The sequence below is a fragment of the Hyperoodon ampullatus genome (assembly GCF_949752795.1).
Source record: "Hyperoodon ampullatus genome assembly, chromosome: 11".
Lineage (NCBI taxonomy): Eukaryota > Metazoa > Chordata > Mammalia > Artiodactyla > Ziphiidae > Hyperoodon > Hyperoodon ampullatus.
In genome coordinates, this window is record NC_136924.1 from 6,864,343 (window position 1) to 6,884,351 (window position 20,009).

The window sequence follows — 20,009 nt, forward strand, 5'->3', positions numbered from 1 at the left end:
ACCTGATGAGCGTGTCCTAGTTCTATTACTGTTGTTGTATCTGCGTGAGAGTCATTGGTTCTGTCCTTACCAACACACTGCAATTGGGTGGTGGGAGAGGCAGCTCTGGGGAGATCCAAGTCCATGTATCACATCAGTAATGGCAGTGAACTAAATGGTAGCTAGTGAAAACTAGCAACTACGTGAAGTTAATCTTTACTCATGTTATTTTTCTATTTAGTGTGTGAGCCAAATCTCTGTCCTACGCCACTACTCATCTGTGCACAAGATATGAAACTTATGAAAGAAAATGTATCTGGTCAATGTTGTCCAGCATGGCACTGTGGTAACTAACTTTCATATTTTAAAGTTTTATTAGAATGTACTAATATATTTGATCAATATAAATATGTTGTTTTTTGCCTTTTAGAATGTAGCTGTGAAAGTTTTGTTGTGCCAACTTGTGAAGTGGTAAGAACACATATTTTTATTGAATTTTAATATAATTTAAATCAGTTTATTCTTCCTTTATTGCTTTCATTTCTGATTTCTTTTCAGAGTTAATGGAATTGTTCTCTTTAAGTTGTACTGAAGTAGATTAAATCTTCTCTGATATTAGGGAGCAGTCAACATTTTAAATTATACTTGAGACAGGAAAGTACAATCAATATGTTATTTTGTTTCCACTGGTGACTGAATCTACCAGTCTTATATCTACTTAAGTTCACTGGTCTTAAAATAAGCACAGTATTGAAAATATATTACCTCAGTAATGAAAGATTTCCCAGTGATTCTTTAAGAAAGTGCACTAACAATGCATCTGTTTCAGAGGAGGAGGGGGTATAAACATGTAACTAACTGTCTGTACCTTGTTAGGGGTTATGTATGAACATGCAAACCTTACAGAAATTCCAAAAATTTAATTTTTAGAAATAATAATTATGACTCTGGTATCACTTATTTAACCATTAGATGGAGGTTATGGTGCTTTACAAGTCTTTTTTTTTTTTTCTTTAAATATTTACCTCCATGGTATGCCTCTAAGACTTGAGAAAGATAATATATTCCTGGCCTTATTTATCAAAGAAGACATGTTTTCTTTCACAAAGACTTTTTCTTTTCCTTCTCAAACAATGTGTATCATTAGAAACTCATTCAGACTTTTCAGGCCAAGGCTATATTCTGGGGAATAATTGAGGCACTTTTTAAAGTAACAGAACCCTTCTTAGGATACCACTGTTTCATTTAAAAAGCAGGGTGCAAAATTTCAGTTATGCGGGGTGAATAAGTGCTGGGAGAACTGTTGTACAGCATAGTGACTATAGTTAACAGCACTGTATTGTAGACTTAAAAATTTGCCAAGGGGGTAGAGTCCACACTAAGTGTTCTTTCCACAATATAATAATAATAATAAATAAGAGAGTGGGAGGAAACTTTTGGAGTTAATGGATAGGTCTATGGCACGGTGATATTTCATGATGTATACTTATCTCCAAATTTGTCAAGTTGTATACATCATTATGTACAGCTTTTTGTATGTCAAATAAATTAATTAAATTGTATTTTTAGAAAGCATTAATCTAACATTTACTCTAATGATGAATTACCATCTGTGATTTGCATAGAATGTTGAAGCTTTACAAGTAACTTTCATAAAAATTCTTTTGGGTTATTTTGTGTATACACTATATACATACACCTACAGAAAAGAGTGGAATTATGATATTGTATTTTTCTCAAGTTCTTCACAGTTTACATAACAAGTTTTGTATATTATTTCATTGAATCTTCACAAAGTAGATATATTTAGCTCATTTTATAAGTAAGAAAACTGAGGTCTAGAGAGAGTAAATGATAGACTGAGATCTTCAGGAATTAGACCAAGGGTTGTGTCTAAACGCCCATGCAAGACAATTTATTTTTAACATCCCTTATTCTACAAAGGTATTGACCTCTGACCCATTGTTCCTGAAATTGCTAAATATTTGTTTCAGTGTCTAAGATGATATATTTTAAAAAATCACCATCTAATCTTTTGGAGTAATTTATGCAGTGGGGGAGTTTTATTTATTATTATTTTTAACTCTGTATTCCAATATTTTATTTCCAATCCCATTAGAATTGTATAATGACTAAAAGTCATAAAACATCAAAGGCATTAATGTCTATGAAACTACTTTACAACTCGTAAAGCACTATAAAAAGTGAGATATTATTAGCTTATGGAGAAAAGTGCCTTTTATATATTACTATGAATTTGAGTTATTTTTTGTGTCAAGAATCAAATTAGTTTTTTTTTTTTTTTTTTTTGCGGTACTTGGGCCTCTCACTGTTGTGGCCTCTCCTGTTGCGGAGCACAGGCTCTGGACACGCAGGCCCAGCGGCCATGGCTCACGGGCCCAGCCGCTCCGCGGCATGTGGGATCTTCCCGGACCAGGGCACGAACCCGTGTCCCCTGCATCGGCAGGTGGACTCCCAACCACTGCGCCACCAGGGAAGCCCTCAAATTAGTTTTTATTACTGATGTCATATGAAAATTAAACACACCCAGGAAAAGTTGATGTTTAACATACAATTCTTGAAACTTAAAGCCTGAGTCCTGCACTTGAGAAGAACCTATACCATTTCCCTAGTAGGGAAAAGTTTAAGCATTGGTCATGACAGCAATTTACTAACAGCTAAAGGTTATAGCACTTTCTGTACATCAGCTTGTTTTAAGCTCTTTACATATGTTGATCCATTTATTTCTTTCAAAAATTCTGAGGCAGATGGTATTATTATCCCCATTTTACAGATGAGGAAGGTGAGGAGCAGACTGGCTAAGTAATCTGCCCTAGATGACGGAGCTATTAAGTAGCAGAGCATGACTGGCACAAGGGCAGTCTTGTTCCTGTGCCTGTGCTATTAATCATTGTACTACACTCTTCTGCTCTTGTTTTATATGCTAAAGCAGCCTTACTCTGATGCAGACATCAGAGTTCTAGACCACCTCTACAGAGCAGATCAAGAACATTTTCATCAAGAGAATTTTCTAGGGTTAGCAAGCCTTCTTTTATCTCTAATTGCCCACTAGAAGCTCAGAATCTAAATATAATTTTAAAGTTAGGACACATCATAAAGATCATCTTATCCACCTTCACTCATTTAATAGATAAGGAAATTTGAGTTTAGAGAGATTGAGTGGTCTATGATCACATTTTTATTGTGAGTATTTTCTATAGGCTACTAATTAAATGACTACTGGGTTAATCAAAGCTTGTTCACTGTCAGATATTCTTATGAACTTGCTATGTGGCTGTGGGGTAGGAAACTTATTAGATGTTATACTGTGCATTTTTTACAATGGTAATATAATAAGCCATATTGATAAGTCATATAATAATATCTTTCTAATAGGGAGAATTTCCTGCAATAGACCGCGACTTTCAGAGTAACTGTGGATGTGTACAGTATCTCTGTGGTAACTATGTTTTTTGAAACTTTTAAATGATAATGAATATTATTGATATCTGTTGTTTACTATGAATAAATTAAAAATAAGTTTTGAGATGTATTACACATTTTAAGCCATTGGCCAGTTTTTAAGTATAAAAAGTGTACTTTTTATTTTTCAATTTCCTCTTTTGTAATGTTCCTAAATGTTCTGAGAAACTTGATAACAGGACATAAAAATGATTCTTTTTCAGAGGCTTCACAGAATTTAAAGTTGATGCCAGGGTTCTTTTTAGTGTATTTAATTTAATTTAAAAATAGACAACATCTAAAAGTCAGATATTTTTGCTCACTGTTTTATTATTATTGATGTTAACACTGTAAAGCATAAGGTTGATTTTTCTATGAAATAACAAATCTTCATATTAAGTATTAGTAGGTTAATAGAAAATAAACTTTTGTTCAATAACTTAAAACTTTTGTATTTTTATATGAGAGAAGAGTTAAATCCAATGTTGGCAAGGCACAAAGAGCTTCTGAGCTGTATTCTTCATCACTATTCTAGCCTACTATAAGCCACTTTTAATGATGTGATAGCACATTATATCACCTACCTTCATCATAAAGTATGATTTATATGACTTTATTTTGCAACACAAAAGATTGAAAATTTTCTCTCAAAATAACCAAAAAACATGAAATGTTACACAATCCCTTCATGAAGAGACCTACTGTTACTGATTTAGATTTTGCCTCCATTTATATCCACTCCCCAAAATTGTCATGTTATGTTTCCAGAAGAGGGAACAGCAAGTAGCTTGATGATCACTTTGGGCTAAAATTCTGGAATCTGCTATAAAGTATAGTTTTTAGAGGCAGTTCAAACAGTGTATAGCAGTTGAGTTTAGGAATCAATTTCTTACTCTGTGTTAAGGAATAAATGCTACATTCATTATTAAGTGAACTCTTGAGCTGTTAACAATATATAAAGGTAAAGATCTTTACTGGTTTTGGAAAAATTGCACATCACAATAAAAACATAGACTTAAATAAAAGTTCCAATGATCAATTAATAAAAAACTTAATATAGTACTTTTTGTTGACTTTTCTTGTTTTCTTAGAAAAGGATGATGTGTGTGTATTTCAAGAAGTATCAGTATTGAATCCTGGCCAATCTATGATAAAGTATGTGGAAGGGGACTTTTGTTACATGGTAGATTGTCTAGAAGAGAAAGATAACAATACAGGCTTCCACACTTTGAATTTTACAATGTTGAATTGTTCAAAAGAATGTGATGTTGTAAGTATTCTTTGTAAGTCATTCTGGTGAGAGTTAATTAATCTTTAAATGGCAGCTGTAGAATTTGAATGAGTGAATACTCCATAAGTTAAAAATATACACTTGAACAGTTCTTTAATAATCTGTTAATTTGTAACATATCTATATAATGCAGTTTCCTTTTCCTGTTTATAACCTTGAGCTTCAGGAATCTTATTACCTATACAGCTTGTTTGACCTGAGCTTGTTAAATCTACTTGATGAATCTTGGCTGCTAGATGTAAAGGTTAACATCTACTTCACTTCTAATACAGCTATATAAAGTCAGTTATTATTTGAAGTGCTTCAAATTCAACCTCAGAAATGCTTTACAGGTGTTCTGAGACAGCATAGGTAATATTGGGAAGCACTTTCAGAATGAATTCATTAAAAATATCAGTATTGTTATTGGCTAATTCAAATTATTATTATGCACAGCACCAGGTATACACTCCATCGCCAAGTGATTATGATTGTTGTGGTACCTGCAAAAATGTATCCTGCAAATTTCAAATGGAAAATGGAACATCAGTTATATATGAGGTATGAATTTCTTCGTTCCTAGAATGTGCTCCACGGAGGGTAGCTGTCTGTGCTATTTTCTAAAGAAGCTGTTCCCATAAATTTGAAAAATATCACACACACACACACATAGTGTTCTACATGCAACAAGCACACCCATATACAGCATGCTTACAACACACAAGACATAGTTACATTTTAAAGTATCTGATTTCTGTTGTAAAGGAGCATGTTAAAATGGCTTCTCAAACTTATTTTATCATAGATCCTTACTTTTTTCCCCAGATGTTAGGAATGGACTTTGAGAAATGTTGATTTCTAATAATTAGAACAAAGGAAAAGAGCAATGTTATTTTATTCACTCATTTGAAATGAAACATTTTGATAGAAATCTGAAACTCAAGTTGTTAGCCCTTTATTATTTCAGGTATCAAAGATTTCAGTGGGTAAATATGACAAAAGATCAAGAATATTTGAAAAATTTTTTAAAAAGAAGATCCCAAGAGTCATGAATGCTCTACCACATCTTTCTGCCCAAAACAATAAAATTATTATTCAGAATTCTTCTGTGATCTCATAGTAACTCTATGGAGGTTTGAAGACTGACCTACTCCTTTCCTTTTTTAGAAGAGAAGAATGGAACAGTGTATTAGTACAGTTGTTAGTGATGTCATCAGATTTAGGAGGGTCACAAATTCTGTTTATAATTTACATTACCTGAAGGTAGTTCCAATTTATTATTGCTATCCTTAAATTTTTTCCATTAATAGTTTAATTATATGGAGGTCTTATTTATGGTGTTCTTAAGTACAAGGGATTACTCATAGACCCAAAAGAAAAAGGGATTTCTCCAATCCTGTGCATTTTATTAAATAAGAAAAGTGAACAATTATCTTATTGTTTCATAGTCTATTGTTTTATAATTATGTGAAAAATAGTGTTATTGAATTACATAATGTTGTTGATATTGTTTATCTGTTTAATCATAGCAATATTTGTTTCATATTATATCGTTTTAAAGAGGGAGACTTGAAAAAGGAAGCTTATAAAATGAGGAGACATAGGTGTGAGAGAAAAGGAATCAGAGACTACTTGAAAATATACAGTCATGTGGGGATTTTAGTAAAAGAGCAACATAAACTCTATAGATGTCAATAATCCTGTGATAGCCCTGAAATTTAAATAAAAGATTAAATTATATTTAGAATATTTTTTGAGAACACAAGTAATGTAATATAGGTAAACATATATCAAGATTGTTAACTCTTGGCTCTTTCAAAGATAAGCTTTAGTTATCTAGAAATCTAATTCTTATGGAACAAGTAATTTTTGATTTCAGATAAATTAGATAGTACTATTTGAATTGAATATCAGAATTAATATTCAAATTTGAATGTTTTATCTTCTTTTATACCTGGACTTGTAGATCTTTTCCAGTTGAGATTCATAGAAGACCTGATGATATTTATACATTAAAATAGAATCTACAGAAAATAAACTTTGTCAGAATTCTTTGCTGGTTCACAAGAAATCTTCAAGTCAGAGTCTGACTAGCATTTTAAAATGCAGGTTATAAAATTTTAAAAAAAATCAACAATTACAGCCTAATAATTATATAATAATTATTTTCAGTTGATGAAATAAACACTTAGGGACTCCCCTGGTGGCACAGTGGTTAGGAATCCGCCTGCCAATACAGGCGACACGGGTTCGAGCCCTGGTCCGGGAAGACCTCACATACCAAGGAGCAACTAAGCCCTTGTGCCACAACTACGGAGCCTGAGTGGCACAACTACTGAAGCCCATGCACCTAGAGCCTGTGCTCCGCAACAAGACAAGCCACCGCAATGAGAAGCCCGTGCACCATAACAAAGAGTAGCCCTGCTCGCCACAACTAGAGAAAGCCCATGCACAGCAACAAAGGCCCAATGCAGCCAAAAATAAATAAATAAAATAAATAAATTTAAAAAAAAGAATGAAGTAAACATTTAGTATGTTGAAAAAGTTGTTAAAAGAATAGAGATATGTTTAAAAATAACCAGAAGGTATAGAAAACTAGAACCATAGGTGAATAATCACTATCATCCAAAGATTTTTAAATTTTTTGGTGATAAGGGAGTAGAAGGAAAAATAAACAAACCTCAAGAGAGGAGGCATACTAAGTAATATGATTTGTTGTTTTATAATTAGTAAGGGAATATTAGAGCAAGACCTTTGACACTTGGCCATATTAGATAATTAATTTTGTAGTAGAAAAAGATACTTATTTGCTTCTTTCCTCTCTGTTGCTTTGTTTCACATTTACATCTTGGTTCTAGTATGAAACCAAAACACCCACCCACACACATACCACATATATGTATTTTTAATTATTTTAGATAAGTTTGGGGACAATGCCAGATGGACATTTTATGTTACAAGAAGCTCTCTGAATCTTGACTTTTGATTCAGTAGGATAGGAAACATTCTACTTAAGAAATATAGCAAAAAAAAAAAAAAAAAAAAAAAAAAAAAGAAATATAGCAGATTTTAATAAGCAAACAGTAACTTTCTCTTTTATTTTTAGGAGGGGAGTACCTGGCACTATAATTGTACCACATTTGAATGTGTTAAGACTGACGAAGGGACGATGATTCTGAAGTACAGTATGGTCTGTCCCCCTTTTAATGAGACTGAATGCAAAATGGTTTGTACTTTGTTATAGCTAAGAAAATTTGGCATTAAATATAATTTAGAAAATACACATTAATATGTTTTCCAAGGTCATACATACATACATTATGGCTTATTTATTTTGCTAAATGTTTTATTTTCATGTATACATAAAAGCTCTATTATATTTCCTCAGTTTGACACTTTGAGTTATATATGGCATTCCAAATAATTTTGAGTCTCCCTGAATGGACATGATGCTATGGGTTTTTAATATGTAGACCAAAGGATTATTGAAAAATCCTTTGATCAGCCAACTTAGCCTCTTCTTTCCATATGGATTAATAAACTAATCAATCAGAACTTGGTCAAATTTCTCTTTCTTAAACACACAGCAGATTTATGCTGTCATTCGCTGTTTAAAGCATACTAGCCTAAATGAAATTTGCCGTAGTTTCTCTGAGCATGGGCCACTGTGAAACTCAGCACATGCCAGAGCATTGCTGATTCTTTAGTTTTGCTCTTCCAATTCCCTTTTCTCTCGTAGAAGAGCCTACTGGGAGAGTAGATTTTCTAAAGTCACACAATTTTTTTTAAAAAGATTCTTTGTAGCCTTAATTATTTAAGAGATAATAATCCCTAATGAAAAGTAAGCTTTATTCTGTTGTGTGAGGCAATATTTTTCTTTAAGTGTAGAGAAATAGCATAGTTTCACTTTTTTTTCATGATGTGCCATTTCAGTGATGATGGTTAGCTAGCTGGCTGGCTAGTGAGATACAATATGTACTAAAGTAATAGAATTTCAGCTCTTGAAAGAATCTTAGGCATCATCTTATTTCACAGATTCATTTTTATAGAATAAATTCTTTTATTTGAGTTACAATTAGCAAGTTACTAAAAGCAATTAGCAACTTACTGTAAGAATTCCAAAATAGATGAAATTTTCTTAATGTAGCCTTTGGCAAGAGACATCCTGAAGTGGGGAATTTTTTTTGAATAATAAAATATTAAAGAAAAAGAGACATCATTTTAACATTCAGTTATATTCAGGAACTCAGTCTAGTCTCAAAAAGTAGTTCAGATTATTTCAAGGAGTTTAAAAGATATAATGGCCTCTATTTAGAGTCCCTATTAGTACTTTGATTTGGTAAGAAAATCTTTTGTGGTATTTAAAATGGGTTCTTTTAAGTAAGTTAATCCTTTTGCACTTTTTCATATTACTAATGAAGAAATAACAAATTTTAAACAAAATATCTGCTCCTAATTTTACAAACAAATTCTTATTAGAAATTGTTAAATTTCAAGCATCTTTCTATAAAGTCTTTGTGATATTTAGTAAAAATATTGAGAAAGTTGGTTTTCTATTTCTAGTTTAGGATGAAATGACAAAACACTGAATTTTAACATTATTCCTTTTTTCTTCCTAGAATGAAGGGATTGTAAAGCTTTATAATGAAGGCTGTTGCAAGATCTGTAAGTGAAGACAAATTACATACATTAATTTGATTAGTTTGAATTGCTCATGATTATTATTTTTTCTCATAAAATTCAGTTCCTATGTTGCAATGAGGGAAACAAATTTTATAATGTTTATTATTTAACAAAATTATGTGCATGCAATATATTTATTTGAATTATAAGGTTTATTTCGTAGTGCTTTTTAATGATTTTAAGGACTGAAATAGAATAGAGGGGTATTCATGCAACCATTTATGTGTTTATGATTTTATTTTTTGTGTTCATGAATTTATGTCAAGAAAAAAGTTTTAGAGGGGAGTGGGGGAGTGCTGCTTCATGGGTATGGGGCTTCTTTCTGGGGTGATGAAAATGTGCTGATATTGGATAAGGTGGTGGACGTACAACATTTTGCATGTATTAAATGCTACTAAATTGTGTATTTAAAAATGGTTAGTTTTATTTTAATGCAAATTTCACTTTAATAATAGAAAAAAATGTTCAATCTCACATATAATAAAGTTATTAAAATCCAATGAAAATACTAAAACAAAAAAAAGAAAAAGGTTTTAGGCAACTTGGCATAAATAGTAATTTTAACATTGTTTAGAGAAGCTTTTGGGAAAAAAGGCTATAACACAATTCAGGTTAATAATGCCACTGTGTAGGGTTGGATTCTTAGACACAAATTATCATGCCTCTCAAGGGAGATTTCTGAACTTTTTTCATGAAGGGCTAAATCCCATAAATATGTAAGAATAGTCTTGTCTATTTAGAGGTGTTAGTTATATTGAAAACAATATTAAAATGTATTAGGGACTTACCTGGTGGCACAGTGGTTAAGAATCTGCCTGCCAATGCAGGGGACACGGGTTTGATCCCTGGTCCGGGAAGATCCCACATGCCGCAGAGCAACTAAGCCCGTGTGCCACAACTACAGAGCCTGCGCTCTAGAGTCTGCGAGGCACAACTACTGAAGCCCGCGCGCCTAGAGCCTGTGCTCCACAACAAGAGAAGCCACCGCAATGAGAAGCCCGTGCACCTCAACGAAGAGTAGCCCCTGCTCACTGCAACTAGAGAAAGCCCTCACGCAGCAATGAAGACCCAACGCAGGGAAAAATAAATTAATTAATTAAAAATAAAATAAAATAATTATCTTTAAAAAAAATAAAATGTATTAAAATTTTGATGAAACATAAGTAAAATATATATTATTGAACATAATAACAGCTTATAAATCAGAAACTCACCTGTTTTCTACTGACAATTTATTTCTCACAAAATTCCAATGATGGGTTCTGCATTTATCCTGATTTTCAGTTTAGAAAGTTTAAGTAACTCATCTAAGTCATACCTCTTGTGGGATTTCACTCCAGGCCTGATCTCACAGCCTGCTTTTTAACAGCTAGTGATATTCTGGAACATTATCAGTATAAGTTTTAGGAGAGGGCAGAGGCTGACTGATGATGTCTGCTCATCAGTGCAGGGCTGGAACGACAGAGTCTATTTACATGAGGTGTGAAATGTAAAATCCAACACGTTCATACCCACCCACAACAAACATTCTGATGTCCATTTGTTCTTGTATTCATTTGCTGGGGCTGCTGTTAACAAAATACCAGAAACTGGGTGACTTAGCAGAAATTGATTGTCTCAAAGTTCTGGAGGTTAGAAGTCTAAAACAAAGGTGTCAGTAGGGTTGATACCCTCTGAGGGCTGTGAGGGAAGGGTCTCCTCCAGCCCTCTCTTTTTGGCTTGTTAGATGGCCATCTTCATGTTCACACGGTGTTCTCCTTGTAAGTGGATCTGTTTCCAAATTTCCAGTCATAAGGACACCAGTCATATGAATTAGGGCCCACCCTAATGACCTCTTTTTCACTTGATTACCTCCGGAAAAAATCCTATCTCCAAATAAGGTCACATTCTGAGGCACATAGGAGTATTTGGAAGGCAGAATTCAACCCATAACAGCTATATTGCCAGGACTTTAGCAGGTAATAGAGTACCACTTAATGCTTTTTAATAACTGGGGCTCTTAGACACATACTAATGAAAATTTTTTGCTCATTAGAAATGAGCAAATTTTCATTGTTTTCTCTGAATCAAATGTAAACTAATGTGTATCAAATAGTCATTGTATCCAGAACTCAAGGAGTGAAATTTAGGCTCCAGAATCTAAGGAAGTTTATATTTTTATGCTCTCATGTCTTTTTCCTTCTGCTTCTTTAGATTCTAGACTCTTCCATAGGTATGAGATATAGGAATAGAATCCCATTGCAATGTAAACACCTTGAATTCTGTAACCCCATTTTATTTATTAGAGAAGTGAGTGTATTTATGTTATCTGAGGGCAGACAGGGGAAGATCTGTTTGACTTGACCATATGGCTACTATTGATTGTCTGTCACATGTCAACACTCTATTAAACCCATAGCAGACAGCACTGCAACGAATCTTCACCACAGTTCTGGAAGGTAGGTGGGGAGGTAGGTATGGTTTCCCTACAGGTGAGGAAATGAAGGTTCAGAAAAGTGTATCACACTAATCAGTAATGCTCAATAGATTTAGGCCTCTCCAGTGCCTGGCCTCAGGATATTTCAATTTTGCCAAGCTCTGTGAAGTGCAGAATAATAACACGCCTCCTCATTTTCTCTCATCTGACGTATAAGGCCTTGTGAAGTAGTTTCTGCTTTGGCATTAGAGAACCCCTGTCCATAGTCTTTGCTTTTGGGTGACCAGGCTTTATCAGGGAGACTGTGGATATTGCGTATTGTTGCTGGTGCTATGCTAAACAAAATGTGTTACCATAAAGTCTCTGAGGAATAAATAGGAAATGGCTCTTGGCACGAACACATCCAGCCAACTAACAATACATTTATGCTGTCCCAGTTTCATTCATTGAATGGGTTAACACAAACAGATTTTCATTGAGTGCCTCTCACGTACCAGACACCCTTTTAGGCACTGGGACTATGATAGCGGATGAAACAATATCTGCATGCATAGTGTATGTTATCAAGAAGGGGAAGAAACAATAAGAGGTAAATATACATTATTATGTCAGGTAGCGATGAATGGTATAAAGAACAATAGTGCAGAATAAAAGTGATGGAGAGGGAGGGAGATTGGGTTGTTCCTTTAAGTGGGTGACTAGAGAATGCCTCTGCGATGAGGTGTCGTTTGAATAGGGACTGAGTGTCCTTGGGAGCCAGCCGGGTAGAGCGAAGAGTGTTCAAGGTGGAGGAAATGGCAAAGTACAGTCATGGCACAGGGATGAAAGTGATAGAAGAAGATAAGGGCCTTAGAGGTCATGTCAAAGATGGTTTCCTTCTTGACTGTTCTTTGTTTTAAAACTTATGAGAATAGAAGGGCTAATGAAGTAACCACTGGGTGAAAGCATCTTAAGGCACACAACAGCCTGCCCTCTGCCACCGACACTGAGCCTCAGTCCACACCGTGTTTGGGAGGTCGGGGAAAGGAGAAAGAACAAGCATAGGCGATTGAGGAGGAGCCACAAAGAGATGGGAGGCAGAGCAGAGAGGACGCTCTGGAAGCCAAGTGCAGAGAGTGTATCCAGGAGGACTGAGTCGGACGCTGCTGAGAAGTCAAGTAGGGCGAGAACCGAGATGTGACCTCTGAAGACAGCAAGTGAAAGTCATGGATGGCCTTGGCGAGAACAGTTTAATTTCAGGCAGTCTTTGCTACCCATCTCTGCTTCAACCAGAGGGGCTTAACTTGTATATACTTCACACGTTCAGATTTCATACAAGCATTTATTTTAAATAAAGATTTTGCGCCTAAACTCATTTGAAGATTGGAGCTCTAATTCCAGTCTTTTGCAAACAAGGAAACTCAGAATGATTTAGTCTCTTTCCTAAAGTGACAGAGCAAATTAGTAACAGAGTGAGATGAGAACCTTGGTTGTTTTGTATCCTGATGCAGGGATTACATTCTCTATCATACAGCATTAACTCTATATTATTGGGTGTATTATCAAGTGATAATACATCATGCACACAGAAGCATATTAATAGATTAATTAATACAAAGTGTTTTCATGAGAAATTGTGACATCATTTCAGAGCCATAAAATCAAGTATGAGTCATCCATACATTTCAACATGGTTGATAATAATTCAGTTACCTTCTTGAATTTTACATTAATATCCATTAAGATAATGTGACTTTAAATCTATCAGTTTATATTTTAAAATAGATTTATATATATATATGTATGTATGTATGCCTTAATTATGTACATGTATATTTACCTGTACATGTACAGGTAAATATGTATTACATTAAAATATAATGTATAAATATTATATTAAATATAATAATAAATATACACCCGACACAGGTTGATGTTAGCATTACTCCATGTGTGGAATATGTTTGATTTATGATTATGATAATTATTCTAAGACAATAAGATAAAGAGATAAATATAAAGCTAGAAAATATATGAGAAAAGAAGTTGAAAATAAATATTAACAAACTAAGAGTAAAATTTTCACTATCTCTTATTATAGAAATATGTTTTATATAAATATATCAGTTTTCAATTATAAATATATTCATATGTTTAATTGAATTAAGAAACAATTTGATATGGACTTTTGATGAATAAATACATTCTGTATTTTATCAGGCAAACGAGAAGAAAGACCATGCCAGAAAGTGATTATTAGATCAATCATAAGGAAAGAGGACTGTATAAGTCAAAGCTCTGTAAGTGGAAAAATATCATTTGTTACATAAAGCATATGTGTCTTTCCAGAAGTATATGTGTCACAGCACTGGTAAGTTTGTAAGCCAACAAAATGCCAACACTTAAAATATTTAACTTTTGGAGACTATTCCTACATTCTAATATTAAAATATTCTGTTTGTGAAGAAGTATGAATTATTCTTGGCATAAATAATCAACAGTTCTGAATGTTAATTGCAATCCAGAGAGATGGAAATTTAAACCTAAATATATTTGACCACATATTGTCTTAAGTGTGTAATTCTAATCAGCAAAAATAGTCTTAGTTCTAACTTTTCCCACTTTAATAAGACCTGTCTGATTCTATAGTCTACTTAATTGTGATACAATACAGGTTACAATAGAATCATTAGATTGTGATTACTATAGTCCATAGATCTGTCTAGTTATGTGTGCACATTTCATACTTTGAGTTATGTCAGATTGCCATCTTGGACAAACAATATGCTACCTTAGTGGAATCAATATCACTGTTTTAAAATTTTGAAAACATTTTTCTCGTCTCTCCTTACAGATAAATGTTGCATCTTGCGATGGACAATGCCCATCAGCTACCATATTTAACATCAATATTGAGAGCCATCTAAGATTCTGTAAGTGTTGTCGTGAAAATGGGGTGCGCAACTTGACTGTGCCACTGTATTGCTCAGGCAATGGCACTGAAGTCCTGCACACTCTCCAGGAACCTATAGACTGCACATGCCAGTGGATTTAAATTCTTGGATTCCAAGAACTCTATGCAACATCATAAGGTCAAATGGAGTTAACTTTTATCACTCTTTCTAAGGCACTGGCAGATTTATACTGTTTAATAATGTATTTTTCAGACTACTGGGATATGGCAATTTAACACTTGCTACAAAATAAATACAATTTCCAGGAAAAACTAGATTTATTGACTTAGTCTATTTTAGAGAATCAAATGATTTTAAGGTGTTCAGCTGAAATGCTGTTATGTATATAATTGCAGCATGCAATTATATTCTCATCTAGTAGAAGGTTGTTTAGTAGGATTCTTTCAGTTTCACTCAATAATTTTTTCTTTTTAATTTGAAAAGTCTGCCATAGCTATTCGAATTAAGATACTCTTTATTGCTACTGTTTATTCTGGTAAATGTAATCAGTTAATAGTGGCATCTGGATAGTCATAAAGAGTGGTACGCTTAGAGACTGATCATAGAACAATAGGATTTTAGATTATTTGAAGTCTGAATGGATATTAGGAATGTTATTGCAAATTTCCTTTATTTTGCAAATTTATCAGATAACCAGAGAAGCTGTGTGACTTGTACAAATTCATCCGGTGTAACGATATAGTGAATTCATGTTAACAGCTGGATTAAGTCTACATCTTTGACATTCCAGCAATATGTTCTTTCCTTTTGAACAGTATGGTAAGGTGTGTGTCACAGAACCTTTTATTCTTAAAGAGTTTGCTTTGCCTAGAATTAAGAATTTTAAATTCAATGCCTTTAAAAAAAGGAAAAAATGCCGCACATACATATGTATATACATACATGTAATAGTTACCTGAATAATAAGGAACGGGGAAATGTAGCATCATTTGCTAAATAGAGGAGGGAGATCTCGGGCTTTTATTTTTTGTACCATTAAAACTGTTTTAAAATATGTTGTTATTATTTAACATTTAGTTAGCTATTTACTGTCTCATAGACGTCTGATTTTTGAGATGTATTTGCCTAACTATTGAAGTTGCATGCTATTTTTCTGTTCATGCTGCCGTTTTGCCAATGAAGGATGAAATAAAATGAGTTGAATGTATTAGTAATTCTACAGTGGAATGCCGCACTTTTTAAAGACAGTAGATTATTGACATTTGCAAGGAATATATTCTAAGATCTTTGCAAACCCCCCAATTCTTTGCCACTTATAGTATATAATTATCTGATTCTCCTCATCTGTAAAAAGGAGAGAATGCCCCACTTGGTATGATTGTTGTGAGGATCAAATGAAGTTGAACATCAATGAGAGAAGAATAAAACTGCATTGAAAAGTGGATGTGGGAGCCTGATGACTAGGCTGAGCTAGGTGATTTGTTTCTATTTCAAAATCATGCTACCCAGAAAAATTACAAGAGATTAGGTATTTTGGGACCCCCAGGGTTACTAAGAAATGGATGAAAGAATCAAATGAACATTGCATCTGCAGAGCCCCGGTACCTACTGTATATAAAAATTGATTTTATTTTATTTGCACTTAATAACACTTATAAGTGTTCTGTCTAGACATTAACATTTCAATATTCTTTGATTCCTGTTAACATATAGATTAAATCAAATCTATTTGGTTAAAATATACTAACATTTTGCTTAAGAGAAACTGTATTTACCTCAAATGAGGTACATAATATTGTATATTGTCTACCACTCATTTCTTTATTTTCATGCTCTGTTAAATATTTATTAATTAAAAATATTAAATTGTCTTTAAACCTATTTGTGGGAAAAAGGGAAACATTTTCCTAGAACTTCATAAACGTTCTCAAATACAACAAATCTATATTGAGCACTTCCTATGTGTCAGGCACTGTTCTAAGCTCTTGAGAACGTAGGCAATACAAAATAGACACAGGGCTCACCCTCATGCAACTTAGAGTCTAGTGAGAAAGTAGGTATTGCATAAATAAACACACCTGCAGGGAAAGTCCAGAAGGAAAACCCAAAATTCTTTGGAATGTAGTTCAAGGTGGCTATCAAATCAGCAGAGGGGTACAAATGGACGTTCCATAAATGGTGTTGGGACAACTGGATAGTAAACTGAATAAAAAGATGTTAGATCAGGGTATACGGAGTCTGGGATATGAACTTCTCAATGTAGAACAATATATTTTTTAATTTCTGAATTATGTTTGTATCACATATTCCTCATACTTAAATTAGTTATAAAATAAGTATAAGGGATCTTAGAAAAGAACAGTCAGGAAAGGAGGCTGAGAAAGAATAGTTACAGAGTTTGGAGTAAAGCCTGGAGCCTTAATGGGGGTCATAGAAGCCAAGGAGAAGCCAAGGAAATAGAAGGTTATATAAAGAATTGGAGTTATTCTGTCAAATGCTGATGAAAAGTCATTTGATTTATAGAAATAGAGTTCATTGGTGTTTCTTATTATGAACAAAAGCCATAATGAAGTGGTGTATTAGTCAGTTTGGGCTGCTATAACAAAACAGCACAAACTGGGCAACTTAAAAACATCAGACATTTATTTCTTACAGTTCTAGAGGCTGGGAAGTCCAAGATCAAGGTGCCAGCAGATTTGGTGTTTGGTGAGGGTCTGCTTCCTGGTTCAAAGACAGCAGTCTTCTTGCTGTATCCTTTCATGACAGAAGGGGTAAAGGAACTTTCTGGAGTCTCTTCTAAAGGGGCACTAATCCCATTTGTGGGGGCTTCACCCTCATGTTCTAATCACTGCCCAAAGGGCCCACCTCCTAATACCATCATATGGAAGGTTAGGACTTCAACATATGAATTTTGAGGGGACATGGCCATTCAGCCCATTGCCAGTGAGTTGAAAGGTGATAAGTAGATGATAAATTGGACTCAATACGTGCACTGCTTCTGATGTACTCATGCCCAGATTCACTCAAACACATGCTTATGTTTCTGCAGCTGGTGCCGCCTGCTCCCATCTTCATGACAGTTTCCCTTCCCAGGCAGCCTGAGGCAGCTAGGCAGGAACAGCACAGCACATGTGCAGCAGGCCCAGACTAAGCCATTGACCTCCTTGCCTTACTCTGACCACTGTCTCAGTCTTCTGGGGAGGAAGGACTGTATCCCTCCCCCATGTCTGCCTTAGGGGCTCTGGTTTCTCCTACCACTTCTGAGCCTGGAAGAAGCATCATGCCCCCTGATTACCATGAAGAAGTGAGTAATGCAGCCTGGAGAAAAGGAGGAATTAATACGCTGAGAAGTAAACTCTGAACAATGGACAGGTCCAGGAGCCAGCAGGTAAATTGCTCACTGTCACCCCTCATCCTCAATGACTATTCCAAGATGCAGTGGTTCCATTTGGCCTTTCCAGATATATCTGTGTTTTGTGTAAGCAGTGGCCTGCTCTCTAACAATCTGACTTGTATTAGCTTTTGTCCCTCTCCTGCCTCACTTTCCTTAAATCAGTTCCTTGAAGAGTCTTCTTCACCTCAGTAAATGACAACTGTCAAATTTAGTGTGTGTGTGTGTTGCATTAAAACTACAAGATGTGATTTTTAGCTTAGATTTTTTAAACAGCTAACACTCTTTATTGAGTCATTTTGGAAGGGAGAAGAGTAAAAACAAACTCTCTTGTATTGTTTGTAGGAGAAAAATAATACAAAACGTACACATAGATAATTTCTATTGTCATTTTGTTTATTTTTGTTTTTCTCCCTGCCCTTCCTGATCTTGGATTAAATTGAACATAATTTTTAATTTCTTTAAGAATTTTTAGTGAAAGCAGTCTTGAGAAAAAAGAACAAAGCTGGAGTTATCATGCTGCCTTACTTCAGACTATACTACAAAGTTACAGTAATCAAAATAGCATGGTATTGGCACACATAAATCAATATATCAGAATAGAAAGCCCAGAAATAAACCCACACACCTATGGCCAATTAATCTATGACAAAGGAGCCAATAACATACAATGGAGAAAAGACAGTCTCTTCAGTAAGTGGTACTGGGAAAACTGGACAGCTATATGTAAAAGAATAAAATTAGAACATTTTCTCACAGCATATACAAAAATAAACAAAATGGATTAAAGACCTAAATGTAAGATCAGAAACCATAAAACTCCTAGAAGAAAACATAGGCAGAACACTCTTTGACATAAATCATAGCAATATTTTTTGAATCTGTCTCCTAAGGCAAAGGAAACAAAAGCAAAAATAAACAAACAGGAGTTAATTAAACTTAAAAGCTTTTGCACAGCAAAGGAAACCATCAACAAATAAAAAGACAACCTATTGAAGGGGAGAAAATATTTGCAAATGATATGATTTTGGTTGATATCCAAAATATATAGACAGCTCATACTATTCAATATCAAGAAAATGAAGAACCCAATTTAAAAATGGGCAGAAGACCCAAATAGACACTTTTTTCCAAAGAAGACATACAGATGGCTAACAAGCACATGAAAAAATGCTCAACATCACTGATCATCAGGGAAATGCAAATCAAAACCACAATGAGATATTACCTCACACATGTCAGAATGGCTATCATCAAAAAGTCTATAAATGAGAAATGTTGGCAAAGATGTGGAGAAAAGGAACCCTAGTACACTGTTGGTGGGAATGTAAATTGGTGCAATCACTATGGAAAACAATATGGAGATTCCTCAAAAAACTAAAAACAGAACTACCATATGACTCAGCAATTCCACTATTGGCTATATAGCCAAAGAAAATGAAAACATGAATTTGAAAAGATGCATGCATCCCAATGTTCACAGCAGTATTATTTACAATAGCTAAGATATGGGAACAACCTAAGTTTCCATCAACAGATGAATAGATAAAGAAAATGTGGTATATATATACAATGGAATATAACTCAGCCATAAAAAAGAATGAAATTCTGCTATTTGCAACAACATAGATGGACCTGGAGGGTATTTTGCTTATTGAAATAAGTCAGACAGAGAAAGACAAATACTGTATGTTATCACGTATAGGCGGAATCTAAAAAAATAAATGAACAGATAAAACAGAGACTCATGGATATAGAGATCAAACTAGTGGTTACCAGTGGGGAAAGGGGAAGGGAGAGGGGCTAGATAGTGGTAGGGGATTAAGAGGGACACACTACTCTGTATAAGATAGATAAGCTACAAGGATATATTGTACAGCACAGGAAATATAGCTTTCCAAGCTTTTTCTATGC

The 20,009-nt window shown here is 34.2% G+C and overlaps 1 protein-coding gene across 1 annotated transcript in view; it reads left to right on the plus strand.

Moving 5' to 3' along the window:
- The window catches only part of OTOGL (otogelin like), a gene marked incomplete at both ends in the record, with an annotated part of 156,347 nt that extends 141,503 nt beyond the window's left edge, over positions 1 to 14,844 (plus strand). The window contains 9 exons of the mRNA XM_079714238.1: positions 221 to 325; positions 410 to 450; positions 3,376 to 3,439; positions 4,533 to 4,711; positions 5,168 to 5,272; positions 7,818 to 7,937; positions 9,331 to 9,376; positions 14,010 to 14,089; positions 14,644 to 14,844. Coding sequence (XP_079570364.1) covers positions 221 to 325; positions 410 to 450; positions 3,376 to 3,439; positions 4,533 to 4,711; positions 5,168 to 5,272; positions 7,818 to 7,937; positions 9,331 to 9,376; positions 14,010 to 14,089; positions 14,644 to 14,844 — 941 coding nt within the window. The remainder of the gene's footprint in view (positions 1 to 220; positions 326 to 409; positions 451 to 3,375; positions 3,440 to 4,532; positions 4,712 to 5,167; positions 5,273 to 7,817; positions 7,938 to 9,330; positions 9,377 to 14,009; positions 14,090 to 14,643) is intronic.
- Positions 14,845 to 20,009: the final 5,165 nt, after the last annotated feature.